The sequence below is a fragment of the Myotis daubentonii genome, chromosome 7 (genome assembly GCF_963259705.1).
Source record: "Myotis daubentonii chromosome 7, mMyoDau2.1, whole genome shotgun sequence".
Taxonomy (NCBI): domain Eukaryota; kingdom Metazoa; phylum Chordata; class Mammalia; order Chiroptera; family Vespertilionidae; genus Myotis; species Myotis daubentonii.
Genome location: NC_081846.1, coordinates 80,098,134 through 80,113,229, shown reverse-complemented (window position 1 = coordinate 80,113,229; position 15,096 = coordinate 80,098,134). Strand labels below are relative to the sequence as shown.

The window sequence follows — 15,096 nt, the reverse complement described above, 5'->3', positions numbered from 1 at the left end:
CCCTGCTGATTTATAACTTTAAGGTATTGTGTTTTTGGTTTTTTTTACATTTCCTCAGAATTGGGGAGGACAAAAGTGAGAGGAAGAACAAGCAAAGCCAATCAGAAATGCTAAGAAGTTAGACTCTTTCTGTCATCTGCGAGCCGAAGCCAAACCTGGGCGTGTATCATCCCGCAGCAGGTCAGGGAGCCATCAGAGGCAGGTAGAAGGTGCTCAGAGCACTGCTGACTTCAAGCTTGGGTAGGGTGTCTGCATCTAAGTTTGAAGTTCAGGAAAAGTTCTACTTAAGACGGGGGGGCAAAGAAAGCTGAGATTAAACTGAACTGAGCTAGATGTAAGGTGTCAGAGAAGCTACAAATAACACTCTACATGCGTCTCCTGGCTCTCAACCCTGGCTGTGCACCAGAATCGCCTGCATTTTTTTATGAAAACACGCTTGGCCCTCCATCTTGGGCCTAGGGACTTGGAATTTCCCAGGCTGTCTTTAGGCATCTCAATTTCTAGTAGTTCTGTGTCATCCCTCTTGTCTGCTCGCAGACTTCACTGGTACCTTTATATTTCTCCTGCATTGTGGGTTTCTCCCTTTCCACCGGATCAGTACACTAGCATGCCCTAATGTCACCAGTCTTTATAAAGGAGCTTCTCTTTTATTACGTATTTCTTCAGGTATTGTTCAGGACAGTGAAAAGCTGGAAAAATTCCAGGGCAAGAGGAGTAGGGAGACTGAGACAAGAAAGTTAAAATAAGGCCGAACAGTGTGGGCAATTTACAGCCAACTTGTAAATAACAAGCCATTATCTTCCCCAGGCCAGGACACTTGAGAGCAAATGGTTAATACCCTCCCTAAGGAGAGAATGCAGGAAAGTAGGGGGGAGAGGAAAAGAAAAAAGGGCAGTTTTACTTATTGCTTAAATCCCCACCCAACTCACTCTTCAGATTAGCTGCGAGCCCACCTGCACTTCATAAGCCAAATGCATAGATTTGCTTGCCTTCCTTCTTTGATAAATGTGCCTGCTTTAATCCTATATAATAATCTTCTCTTGTCTCCTCTCCCCTTCTCCCCTCCCTCCCTCATGACCCCCTAGCCTTTTCTTCCAATCCTTCCCTTCTCCCTTCTTGGCTGCCTTGCACCTGATTGGGGGGCCAATCGGAGGCAGGGCCAGCTGCTGGAAGGGGCTGTGGTGGTTGGCCTGCCAGCCCTGCTCCCTGGTCAAACTCCTGGTCGAACTCCCAGTTGAGGGAACAATTCGCATACTAACCTTTTATATAGGATTCCTTTCTGCAAGTCACCTCTCTTCTAAGCCTAGCCTCCTTCAGAAATGTGGTACAACTCCACACTATTGCTAAGACCAAAAAATTAGAAGTCACCCATGATTTCTCACTTTTCCTTATATTCCACATCCAATGCATCAGTAATTCCAGCTCTCACTTCTAAAATGTATTCTTACTTGACCATTTCTCATCAGCAGAGCATAGCTTAACCATACAAGTGGGGTTCAAATTCTGATTCTATTACTTACTATGTGACCTTGGGCAAGTTACCCAAATTAGGCTCAATTTCCTAATCTTTAAAATGGGTATGATAATAATCATATGTACCTCACCCACAGGGTTGTTCACCCACCTGTTAGTCCTAGATGCCCACCCTAGACCAGTCTACTAATAGCTTTCATTTGGAATCTAAAACTACCTCCTACCTGGTGTTCTGGCCTCTACTTCTATCTTGCTGTTAGCTCAATAAGCAGCAAGAATTATCTTTCTAAAGCACAAAGCAGATCATGTAACTTCCCTAACGGCTTCCCTTTACATTGATAATTACATCCACAGTCTTTGACTGGGGTCTGTGAGGCTTTACAAGGTCTGGTCCCATCTACCTCTCTCAACTCATCTTTCCATTTTCTAATCTTATACCATATGTCCCAAGACAAAGTTAATATTTCTGTTTCTCTAATTTTCCAAGCTTTCACCGTCTCTGGAATTTTACACTTGCAGTTTCTTCTTGTTCTTTCTCCAGATTTTCACTCAGCTCTCTCCTTTTTATGATTTATACTAGTGGCCTGGTGCACAGACTCATGCACATTGAAAGAAAATTAAATAGAAGGTGACTGGCAGGATGGAACTGGGCAGGACGGGCCAGACATGCCTGGGAGCCAACCTCTTGTGGTCCCTCCCCAGCCGGCTGCACCTGGGGCAGTGCCACGGCTCTAAGGGCGTCTATGGAGTGTGAGTGGGGTCTCTCCAGCAGGTGGGGTCCCTCAGCTTGGCCTGCAGGGATTGGGCCGAAACTGGCTCTCCAACATACCCCGAGAGGTCCCAGAGTGTGAGAGGGCACTCTGCAAAGTTGCTGTCATACAGGGTGTGGAACACAAACGCAAGTGTGCAGTAAACCAGATTCCGGGCGATAGTGCCCCAGCAACAACATAACCCACGACCGAAGGTGGAATTGTGCGGCCCCGCAAGGAATCAAGCTCCCTCCTCTCTGGTTCCAGGTTGCATCACCTGAGAACCGCCACTGCCAAGTCACTGCAGCTCAGCAGCTCCTGCATTGAGCGTCTGCCCCCTGGTGGTCAGTGTGCATCATACCTATCAGCCGGTTGGCTGGTTGGACAGTTGCTTAGCCTTTTATATACTAGTATATAGATTGTACTCAACCGGCCCAGTATCAGAGGCCATTGGAGGTAAATACCTCTCTTGTTTCCATCCCCACTCTCTTATAATTATATCAGCTAATTTTTCTTACTCAGAGGCACTTAACTGTCTATTTATTTCTTTGTTTTATTATTTATTATTTTATTAAATATGTATGCTGACTCTACACACTGGGGTTGGAGTTCTAATACTAGTGACTAACAGTGTTTAGCCCATAGAAGGTATTAAATAAATATCTATCAACTATGAACTCATCATGTCATTGTGATGTGCAGCCAGGTTTGAGAATTACTATTTTCAGCTACCTCATTTTAAATAGTAATTACTGATTAACCAAAATGCTTACACTTAGCATTTTAATTGTCATACTTTCACGGGAAGGTGAAACTAAGTAGAAAAAGCTATTTCCTTTAGCACATCTAATGACCATATTTTTCTGCACAAAGTAAGTTTTTCCCTATAAGAAGCCAAGTTCTTTTGACCTGAGGCTGTATCCATGACATCAGCATCTACCTGGAGCCTGAGAAATCCGAGGTGGTCTCATGCCTCTTCTCCCCCTTGGCCAGAGTCTATGAAGCAGAGATGCCATGGGAGTTGAGAGTGAGGTAAGGGAATTTCATCTTGATTTCTAGTCAGATAGGAAGCCGGTCAATGAGTAGGGAGAAAGGGCTGAGAGAGATTTAGGAAAGGGACCTGGAGACAAGCAAGTCTTATATTTCAAGGAACATGCCGTGAGCAAACCTGGGCCTGAGGCCCAAGCCCAGGAATAGACAGCTGGGAAGACACAAGGTCAAGTCACTCCTTTAAGGAGGTAAAAATCTGAAAGACCCCTTGTGGGGTGAGGTCCAAGGGAGGAGTGGTCCTTTGATAGATGGGGCCTGCAGCATGTTAAAAATGATGAGCTTTATTCTGAGTAAGCAGTCTCTGAAATAGCAGCCGGACACTCTAAATAAGAAAAAAAGAACCGAATGCTTAAAAAATTATAGAAAATGAGTTCAGGTGGCATCCATATCGCCCATTGGGTCCCTTATGGTGGAAATATAAATACACCAAATGGTTTCTCCACCAGACATCAGGATCCTAAGCGAACATAATTCCGTCCCTGGGGAAGTCATTGCTGGGAGGTGAGGGTAAGTGGCCTCCTCCTCTTCTTCATGAACAACTGGAAATTACTGAAACTAAGACATTGAGCAGAGAAAACAACTGCTAAGAAGAGAAAGAAAATAGGTGTTCATGTGTGTGTATTAATATTATTTTGGCTGCTGGCCCTGGAGTTCTTTCTGGAAGGTAAATGTCTTCTTTAGCCAATACCTTGTTGAGCTCTATAAGTGGAATGGAATGACACCGTGAGTGGAATACAGAAACCCAAAAATCTCTGCACAGTAAATGACGGTGAACTTGGCTGAGAGAGAGAGAGAGAGAGAGAGAGAGAGAGAGAGAGAGAGAGAGAGCGCAAGTGGGAAAGAGCTGGCCATGCTCTAGGGTAGGAGGCTGGGGATTGAGAAGGGCAAGCGTGAAATGCCCTGCCCTAAAGGACTTAGAGAAAACAGCCATCTAAAGACCAAGTTCAAAGCCTTTAGCCTTTGGAATATTCTTCCATGACCACATATCCTTTGTGGGATTGCATTTGGGAAAAAATCGAATAAAGAGGGCTTTGTTTTACATGAGGTTGGGAAGAAGAAAGTAGGATTTAAATTTGAGTGCAAGTAGGAATTCAACCCCAGAAAGGCCCACAAGAAGGAACATTCTGGAGTAGAGGTGGCACCACACTTTCCTCAGTGGGGGATACTTTACTTGGATAAATTTACTCAATTCTCAAAGTCAGAGGCTCCTCAACCTTGGTTGTTTTAAAATATTTTCCTGATATTAATCAAGAATATGGTATTATTAGAAGTCAACTCAGCATCTCCTCTGCTTTTCCACATCTTCTTGGGACCCGTTTGGGGAGCAGGAATTACAGTGGCTGCTCCACATCACTCGTAAGACCATTCCTCTGTGCCTCCTGCAACACCAGAGGCCAAGAGGTCAGAGTATACATATGTGGTTGTTTCAAAAACACGCCAATGACAAGTATTTTTTTGGTTGTCTAAAATCTTGCTGTACAACATCATAATTTGCCCAAGTAATTTTGAAGAATTCTATTTAATGCCCCTGCAATCTTCCAAAGTAGCACTGTGTGGGTCTCTGTTGTTGGCCCTGAATGTGGTCTCTCAGAATGAATCCTCTATTTTCACACAGTAATTGCTAACTTATGCAAATGATTATACAGAAAGCACATACAGTTAATTTTAAAAAAATAAAAGTAAAGTAACATGAAATTCATATAAAAATTGGATGAGACATATATATGTGTGTGATTATATAGGTGTGTATATACATATATTATGTATATTTCATGAAGATCTCCTTTTACTAGATGTTCTAATAGACAGCAGCAAGATATTTGGGAGCAAGGAGAGAGTACACTTAACATTGAGCAAAGCATTTTAGAAAACAAGCAGTAACACTCTGCCTGGAGGAAATTAACTTAGAAAATAAAATAGATTTGTGAATTAAAATTGTGGGGCTTAATGGTACTTAGAAATATCATCCATTACATCCAACTAATGCTGGATGTAAGCGTTGTTGCCTGAAGTATAAAGATCTCTGTGAAAGTACAAAAAAAAAATACTGCTTCCATTTTCCTCAGTACGGGCTTAAGCAATATGCATCGCCAGAGATAATTTTTTAAATAGCTCTTGATTTGATTAAACAAAATATTGTTCACAAAGATTTTTCAGTGACAAATAGGCAGACTAGAAGTGTTTTTTTACTGTAATCATAAGCAAAACTAAGTATTTAAGTAGGTGGTTCTAGGGAAGTAAGAACTTGTAATATCCAATCATCCCCATTGTTCAATCCAGTGAAGTTATCCTGAAGACAAAGCTCTGAGTTTCCAAAAACTCTCAGATAGAACCTCAGTGTCCCTTGAGAAGGTTTTCCCACTGTTCACAGCGACTATCTTAAAAATTAAAAAAGTATGAGAACCTTTGGGAAGAAAGGGGTGATTCCTGGCCGTTCGCCCAAGGGGAGCTGCTGAACTTCCCTGAACTGCCCTCTCTTCTGCCCTGTGTGACACCATTTGCTTGACCTACCTACCTTCAGGCACTCCTGTGTGCAGTGGCTGAAGTTTTCCACTCATAGTTCTTGATCATGGTATCTCCCCTGCCAGGTAAGTATACACTCATAGTTCTTTAATTGATCATTGTATCAGATAAATAGGAAAAAATGAGTTAAAGAATGGCAGGAAACTTGAAGTAGGTGGACAGAAGAGCCCATGTGCCAGGCACAGCTATATAAATATTAAGTCATTGCATCCTCATTATTTCCCCGTAAGCTAAGTTTCTATTAGCCCCATTTTTACGGTTGAAGAAACAGAGGCACCAGAGAGCCTAATTCATTTGCCCAAGGTTTCAAAACTAGAAAGTAGTACAACTGGGATTCAAACCAAACCCTGGGAATCTCGTTCGAAAGTCCATAATCTTAACAATTTTGCTTTACTATTGCTGAGGAAATTAGAGCAAAAAGAGTAGTATGCCCACTATAGACCACATGGTGGATTCAAGACAAGATTTCTGAAACCAACCATAGAAAACAAGACGTCTCCAGTCTTATTTCTTCACCCTCCTGAAGTTTTCAGAATTCTGCAGACCCAATGGGAGAACTAAATTTTAGAGATTCCGAAGGCCCCTTGTACCTGGTTTAAGAAGAGATGGGCTACCCATAGTCATTGCTTAAAAGTAAGTATATCTCATTTCTACATGCTAACAGAAAACTCATTAAAAGAAGATGAGCCCATTTATAGAAAAAGGCATCTTTACTGAACCTTTCAGCTGCATAATCCCTACCAAGAACTGATAACTGGAATGTTCTTTGAGGAAAGCCACACACATTCAGGAATTAACACTTGAAGTGATGTCAAATGCCATTAAGTAACAGCCCTGCATTTTCAAACATATATTGAAGGATTGTCATCGTCCAAAAACCTCCCTCAAGCAACCATTAGCTAAGCTTCACCTCTACTTTCATGTTTTACACAGTGAACTTCTGCATGTTTTGGGGGGAAAATAATGGTTCTGCTTAAAAAAATATTTTTTTTACAATCATCCTTACATAGTATTGGATATATTTATCAATTCATTCATTCACTCATTATATTAGGTATTGGGTAAATGAAGTGAAATATTGAACAGCCTCTTCCTTCAATTTTAGGGGACCTGATCTAGTGTAAGGGCTGAACGGAATTTAAAGTGAATCATTGTCTGGTGCACTCTTTGTAAGGTAATCCAATCACAGTCACTAGGCCAGGAGTCTGAGCACTGCAGACCATGACAGCTAATCACTGACAGAGAAATCACAATGGGTGAGACTGGATCCTATTAGTCTAGGGAACTGAGAATTGAGAAGGGAATGTTTATACTCATTCAAAACCAGTGCCAATAAAAGAAGCAGAACACTATTTTTCTTTAAATGTGTAAAAATGGTCTCATTTCTTACCTCTAGAGCTTTCAGTCTTTCCAACAGCAGTTTGGTCTTTTCTTTGCCCTCGTCCGCACTGCTGCTTTCGCTCCTCGAGTCTTCATCGACTGCCATGTGAAGATCTTCCAAAGCTTCTTTGTGTTTTCTTTCATCTTCTGACAGCATTTCCTGAAGCAACAGAGAATTCTTGTTGGCAATAATCCCCGCTGACAAATAAGCACAAGTCTACGGATGGCCATTATGGAATCTCCCTATTGCTTTTGCATTCTTTCTGGGGTTGAGGTAAAAATTTCTTCTTCTAAAGAAATTCTGAGTGGTGCTTATATTAGTAATCAAGTAAACATTTTTTAATGAATCCTGGAAGGTCCACGCCATTGGATCACCACCTCTGAATACGCACATCCTCTGCCCAGCTGGAGAAGTGGCCCAGCCAACCAAGCCTTGGAGCCCTGCGGTTAATCCATTTCTATCTGCACCACGGAACTCAGCTGTGCTTTATACTGGGCATAAATAAATCAATCTTCATCCCTTGATTTCTGAACAGCTGAGCTCCTCAAAAAAGAATCATTAAATTCATTGGACATAAAGCCATTTGATTAACCTAAGGGAAATATTTGAGAAAAATCGATATGATAGTGAATTCTTAGAATTCAGAATTCTATGTGGAAACCAATGAGTTCCTTTGGCTCAGTAATGACACAGCTCTTAAGGACCCCTTCATCCCTTTCCTAGCACTTCAGGATAAGTAGTACAGCCTTAAGGCAGACAGAAAATGTGGTTATCTTGTCTTACCTCCCTTCTGGAAGCATCTCACTCAACCTTGTCACTGGCAGCTTTTTTGGAAGCTGCGAAGTGTTAATTTGAGCCTCACCACTGGCTCTTGTTTTCAAGGGAAGAAAGAAATGTCAAGAGAATATGATATAGAAAAAAAATGTCATCCATTTTGTAGGTACATCCGGACCCTGATGCTTCCAAACTTCACTACACTGCTACAGAAATCCTTGTCTAAATACAGCTGGCTGACAACCATGGGCTAAAGGAATTATGAATGATCGGCAACTCCTTTATATTCAGCAATAAACTAGATCATTTGCAAATACAGAAGCAAAAGAGATATGTTCCTTAACCTCTAGGCACTTATACGATCTACTTAGAAAAGAATACTAGCCTAAGAGGAAAACAAGAACAGGTTTTCAAACTGCTCATGAAGGTGCTTTAGAGGTTTCAAAAATATTTAACTTATTTTTTAAAAGATAAATGATGAGGTATATAAAAATTTCATCAGGCAAATGTGATTTGGGGGAGTGAAAATAAATTTAGGGGGTAGATGAATTCACAAATACAGAATCTACAAATAATGAGAATCTACTGAATGCAAACACACACACACACACACACACACACACACACACACACATCTAAGGTGTCTAGACACAACTGGAAATAATTCAAGATAAAATAGATTAAGTATGAGTACTGAGATTACAGAAAACACAAGAGCCATTTTACATCGTTTGAAGGAGAGGTGATCAATGAGGGCTGTGAGCTGAGATTTCATGGACCTGGAGCATGACTCAGGCTTTGGTGAGTGATGTAGCTTGACTAGCTAGCCAGGCAAAGGGTGGGACTTTTGGTCAAAGAGAAAACTGAGACTTGGGAACATGGTGGCCAAAAGAATGGCAGGGAGGGAGAGAGTATGACAGAGTAAAGAAGTGAGAGAGGCGTGTGTGAACATGTGTGGTGTGTGTGTGGCAAGTGAGGGAGAGTGAGATATCACAGGATTCCTGGTGACTGGCAGATCGGGCTCTCCTAGATAGGGAGCCCCTGCTACCGCAGCGGGCACTCGCAGGCCAGGGTGGCTTTAGTGCAGAGCCCATGCAATCATGTATAGGGGAGCAAAGGAGGCCAGGAAGACAGACACACCAATCTCCAGACTGACCTCGGACACCACGCCCAGACTGGTGCAGGGTGCTGCTTGTCAGGCATGACTCACATGAATCTGGCACCATGCCCCAGCAGTGAACAGTGCGGCACCACCCCGTGGTTCCCAAATGTCTACAGTGAGTGCATACCAGAGGGCCCTCCTTAGCTATGCCTTCTCTCCAGACTCCAGAACTGGTGTCCTAGGATCCTGCACTTCAAGTCCCCATGCTGTGAGTATAAGCCAGGGGTACCCCTGCCCTTCCCCATCCCCAGTCCCAGTACAGAGCCACAGTCCAGGTATATCCTCCACACCTACCTAGATAGAGGCATCAGCTGGTACATGCTCCACCCTGGCCCAGGACAGATCTGCCAGTGCAACCCAGTGGACCCAGCCACAGGTCACAGGACCATGCTGCAAGTGTGGCCACATAATGAATTGCATGCCAGAGGGTTTGGGGACCTCACAGTGAGTTGCACCAGAGGAACTGTGTATGTGCCCCGGCCGATCCCGAGTATCTGAAGCAGACAACTGAGGGACAAGAGCCATGGGAGAAGGAGATAAAACTCAGAGCACAGGCAACAAAGGTGTGAAACTCAAGGCAGACCCAGCCTCTGGGCTAGCGAATCCAGGACCATTGGACTGCTAGGGGCTTCAACTTCTAAGACCCCAAGCAGGGTGCCCAAGGCCAGAAAGAGACAGCAAAAATGAGGAAACAAAGAAACAATCCCCAAAGGAAAGGAGGAATTGCAAAAAAAAAAAAAAAAAAAAAAAGGAACTAATGAAATGGAGGGAAGCAATATGTCAGAGAAAGAATTAAGAGTAATGGTCATAAAGATGTTAAACCATCTAGATCAGAAATTCTCCAACATATGTAAGAATCAAGAGTGATATAGCAGCAATAGAAAACACAATGGAAGGTTTCAACAGTAGACTAGAAAAAGCAGAGGATCAAATCAACAAGTTAGAAGACAGGATAGAAAAAAAACACTAAATCAGAATAGCAATTGGAGAAAAAAAAAATTAGAAAGCAGGACAGTTTAAAGGAGCTTTGGGATAACACGAAACAAAGCAAAATCTGTATAATAGGGGTGTCAGAAGGACAAGAAGAGAGCAATAATTAGAAACTCAATGTTTAGAAATAATGACAGAAAACTTCCCTCACTTGAGGAACAAAAAGGTTACACAAACAAGATGAATCCAAAAAGACCTACACCAAGACACATCATAATTACAATGGCAAATGTTAATGACAATGAGAGAATCTTAAGGGCTGCAAGAGAGAGACAGAAAGTTACCTACAAGGGATTTCCCAGACTATCAAATGTTTTTTCAACAGAAACACATCAGGCCAGAAGAGAATGGAATGAAGTATACAAAGTGATGCAAAGCAAGGGACTGAATCCAATAATACTCTATCAGCAAGCTTATCATTCAAAATTGAAGGGGAAATCAGGAGCTTCATAGACAACAAAAGGCTAAGGGTGTTTATTACCACCAAGTCAGCAATGCAAGAAATGCTAAAGGTACTACTATAAAAAGAAGAAATAGAAAGGGAAGAAGTAACACAGGCATAAAGAATAAATATGGCTACAAACAAGTACTTATTAATAATAACTTTAAATGTAAATGGATTAAATGATCCAATCAAAAGACATAGGGTGGCTGAATGGATAAGAAAACATGACCCATATATATGCTGTCTACAAGAGACTCACCTCAGAACAAGGGACTCACACAGACTGAAAGTGAAGGAATGAAAAAAAAAATTCTTTTCAGACAAACAGAAATGAATAAAAAAGCTAGGGTAGCAATATTTATGTCTGACAAAATAGACCTCAAAGTGAAGGCCTTAACAAGAGATAAGGAGGGCCACTTCATAATACAAAAGGGAGCAATTCAACAAGAGGATATAACTCTGGTAATCATATATACCCCCAATAAAGGAGCACCAAAATACATAAACTTCTGGAAGATATCAAGGTTGAGATCAACAGCAATGCAATCATAGAGAGGATTTTAATACCCCATTCACATCACGGGATAAATCATCTAGACAAAGAATCAACAAAGAAACCGCAATCCTAAATGACTCACTACATCATATGGAATTAGTTGACATCTTCAGAACATTTCACCTGAAAGCAATGGAATGTACATTCTTCTCCAGTGCACAGGGACATTTTTAAAGGTAAACCACATATTGGGACACAGGCAAAGTCTCTTCAAGTTCAAGAAGATAGAAAACACATTAACCATCTTCTCAGTTCACAATGGCCTAAAATTAGAAATCAATTACAATAAAATTTTTTTTAAAAAATCAAGCACTTGGAGGCTAAATAGCATGCCATTAAATAATGACTGGGTTACCAAAGAGATCAAAGAAGAAATAAAAAACATCCTGGAAACAAATGACAATGAAAACACAATATTCCAAAATCTATGGGACACAGTGAAAGCAGTACTGAGAGGGAAGTTCATAGCTCTGCAGGCCTACCTCAAAAAACAAGAAAAATGGTAATAAATTATCTAACCCTACAACTTAAAGAATGAGAAAGAGAGAAACAAGAAAAGCCCAGAGTAAGTAGAAGGAAGGAAATAATAAAGATCAGCGCAGAAATAAGTGACATAGAGACCAGAAAACAAAACAAAACAAACAACAACAACAACAAAAAAAAACAAGCAAAAAAAGAAAAACAATATAAAAGATCAATGAAACCAAGAGCTGGTTCTTTGAAAGGATAAACAAGATTGACAAACCTCTAGCCAGGCTCACCAAGAAACAAAGAAAGAGGACCCAAATAAACAAAATCAGAAGTGAAAGTGGTTAAGTAACATCCAACCCCACAGAAATATAAAGAATTATAAGAAAAAATACTATGAAGAACACTACTCCAACAGACTGAACAACCTAGACAAAATGGACATATTTCTAGAAAAATACAATCTTCCAAAATTCAATCAGGAAGAATAAAAAATATGAATAGGCCAATAACTATGAAGGAAATTGAAGTAGTAATCAAAATACTTCCAGCAAACAAAAGCCCTGGTCTGGACAGTTTCACGGGGGAGTTTTACCAAACTTTCAAAGAAGAACTAAAACAAACCCTTCTCAGACTATTCCAAAAAATTCAAGAGGAAGGAACACTTCCAAGCTCTTTCTAAGAATCCAGCATTATCCTAATTCTAAAACCACATAAAGACACTTCAAAAAAAGAGAATTACAGGCCAATATCTCTGATGAACATAGATGCTAAAATCCTCAAAAAAAAAATTCTAGCAAATCAAACCCAGCATTACATTAGAAAGATCATAAGTGGAATTTATTCTGGGGATGCAAGGCTGGTACAATGTCCACAAATCAATAAACATTATACATCACATAAAAAATTGAGAGACAAAAATCATATACTCATATCAATTGATGCAGAAAAAGCATTTGACAAATTCAACACACTTTCTTAATAAAAACTCTCAGCAAAGTGGGAATAGAGTGATCATACCTCAACATAATAAAAGCCTTATATGACAAACCTGAAGCCAATATCATACTCAATGGGCAAAAAATAAAATCATTTCCCCTAAGAACAGGAACAAGGCAGGGATGCCCACTTTCACGACTCCTGTTCGATATAGTACTGGAAGTACTAGCCATAGTGATCAGACAAGAAGGAGAAATAAAAGGCATCAAAATTGGAAAATAAGAAATAAAACTGCCATTATTTGCTTATGACATGATATTGAACACAGAAAACCCTAAAGACTCCATCAAACAAACTATTTAATTTAATAAATGAATTTGAAAATGTAACAGGATACAAAATTAACACACAGAAATTGATGGGTTTTATATTCCAATAATGAACTCACAGAATTAGGGATTAAAAAAACAATCCCATTTACCACTGCAACAAAAAAAATTAAGATATAATTTTTAGGAATAAACTTAACTAAGAAGGTAAAATATCTAGACTCAGAAATCTATAGGATGTTGAAAAAGGAGATAGAGGAAAATATAAAGAAGTGGAAGAACATACCCAGTTCATGGGTTGGTAGAATCAACATCATTAAAATATCCATACTACCCAAAGCAATCTGTAGATTCAATACAATCCCCTTAAAATACCAATGGAATATTTTACAGACATAGAACAAACCCTCCAAAAACTCATATGGAATAAAAAAATATATACCGAATATCTGCAGCAATCCTGAGAAAAAAAGAACACAGTTGGAGGGATCACAATACTAGATATCAAGCTATATTACAAAGCCATGGTTCTCAAAACAGCATGGTACTGGTGCAAGAACAGACATATAGTCCAATGGAACAGAACAGAAAACCCAGAGATCAACCCAACCACTATGCTCCATTAATATTTGAAAAAGGAAGCAAGAGCATACAACGGAGTCAAGATAGTCTCTTCAGTAAATGTTGTTGGGAAATTGGACAGATACTTGTAAAAAAATGAAACTTGACCACCAACTTACACCATACACAAAAATAAATGCAAAATGGATAAAAGACTTGACATAAGATGGGAAACCATAAAAATCTTAGAAGAATCCATAGGCAGCAAATATCAGATATGGCTCATAGCAATATTTTTACTGACACACCTCCTAGGACCGTGGTCGGCAAACCGTGGCTCGTGAGCCACATGCGGCTCTTTGGCCCCTTGAGTGTGGCTCTTCCACAAAATACCACGTGCAGGTACGCACATACAGTGAGATTGAAACTTCATGGCCCATGTGCAGAAGTCGGTATTTTGTGGAAGAGCCACACTCAAGGGTCCAAAGAGCCAGATGTGGCTCGCGAGCCATGGTTTGCCGAGCTGCAGTTTGCTGACCACTGTCCTAGGACAATGGAAATGAAGGAGAAAATAAACAAATGGGACTACATTAAAATAAAAAGCTTATGCATAGCTAAAGAAACCATCAACAAAACAACAAGAAAGCCCACTGCATGAGAGAACATATTTGCCAATGTGACATCTGACAAGAGTTTAATCTCCACAATTTATAGGGAACTCATAAAACTTAACAAAAGGAAGATAAACAATCCAATCAAAAAATGGGAAAAGGACCTAAATAGACACTTTTTAGAAGAGGACATACAGAAGGCCAAGAGACATACGAAAACATGTTCAAAGTCACTAATCATCTAAGAGATGCAAATCCAAATGACAATGAAGTACCATCTCACACCTGTCAGAATGGCTATCATTAACAAATCAACAAACGACAAGTGCTGGCGAGGATGTCGAGAAAAGCTGCCGGGGTCCTGCCCCAGCGGGTCCAGGGGTTCCCCAAAGGTGTGGACGGAGTCGGCGAAGAAGGAATGACACGGAGACAGCGTTCAGTTGATCAGCAGCCTAGCCAGGATCTCCAGCCAAGTTCTGGTCTCGATCTCCAGAGAGGTTCTGCTCAGGTTCTCCAGTCAGGTTCAGTCACCAGGTTCTAGTCAGGCTCTCCTGCCAATCTCCGCAGTCAGGTTCAGTCCAGGATCCCTTGCCATGTTCTCTCCAGCGAAGCTCCTCCATCTCCAGGTTCCGCATAGGTTCTGTCTTCTGAATTCTGTCTCTGAAGTTCTGTCTTGTTGATTCTGTTCTAAGTTCTGTCTCTGTCTTCTGAATTCTGTGTTCTAAGTTCTGAGTGTTTCTGTCTTGTTACAACTGTATTTATACCAGTTGATTCAATCCTATCAATCTCTATTACAAAGGTTAGGGTGTTTCTTATCTCCATTCCAGGGAGAAAAGATTATGTAGCTTAAGCATGATTGTTCATAGTTAAAGTGATTAATTACCCGCCTGGCACTTAGTTGAGGGGTTTTATTCCCTCCCTAACTTCAGGGGAAAATCCCTACCTGGGGATTCAACCTTTCTCGGAGAGGTGACCTTGGTTAAAACACAGCGCCAAGAAGGTGAGCAAACATATTAAGAACCGTATGCCATATATGCCAGGTCCCTTGAAACAGCAAGGATGGACCGGCTCCCGGCAAAAAGCGA

At 40.8% G+C, this 15,096-nt stretch overlaps 1 protein-coding gene across 10 annotated transcripts in view; it reads right to left on the bottom strand.

Annotated features, from left to right (window-relative positions):
- The window catches only part of NCKAP5 (NCK associated protein 5), a 941,160-nt gene that overhangs the window by 294,214 nt on the left and 631,850 nt on the right, over window positions 1-15,096 (bottom strand). For all 10 annotated transcript variants that reach the window (XM_059704629.1, XM_059704625.1, XM_059704622.1 and 7 more), the window contains one exon: window positions 7,186-7,335. In XM_059704629.1, coding sequence (XP_059560612.1) covers window positions 7,186-7,335 — 150 coding nt within the window. The remainder of the gene's footprint in view (window positions 1-7,185; window positions 7,336-15,096) is intronic.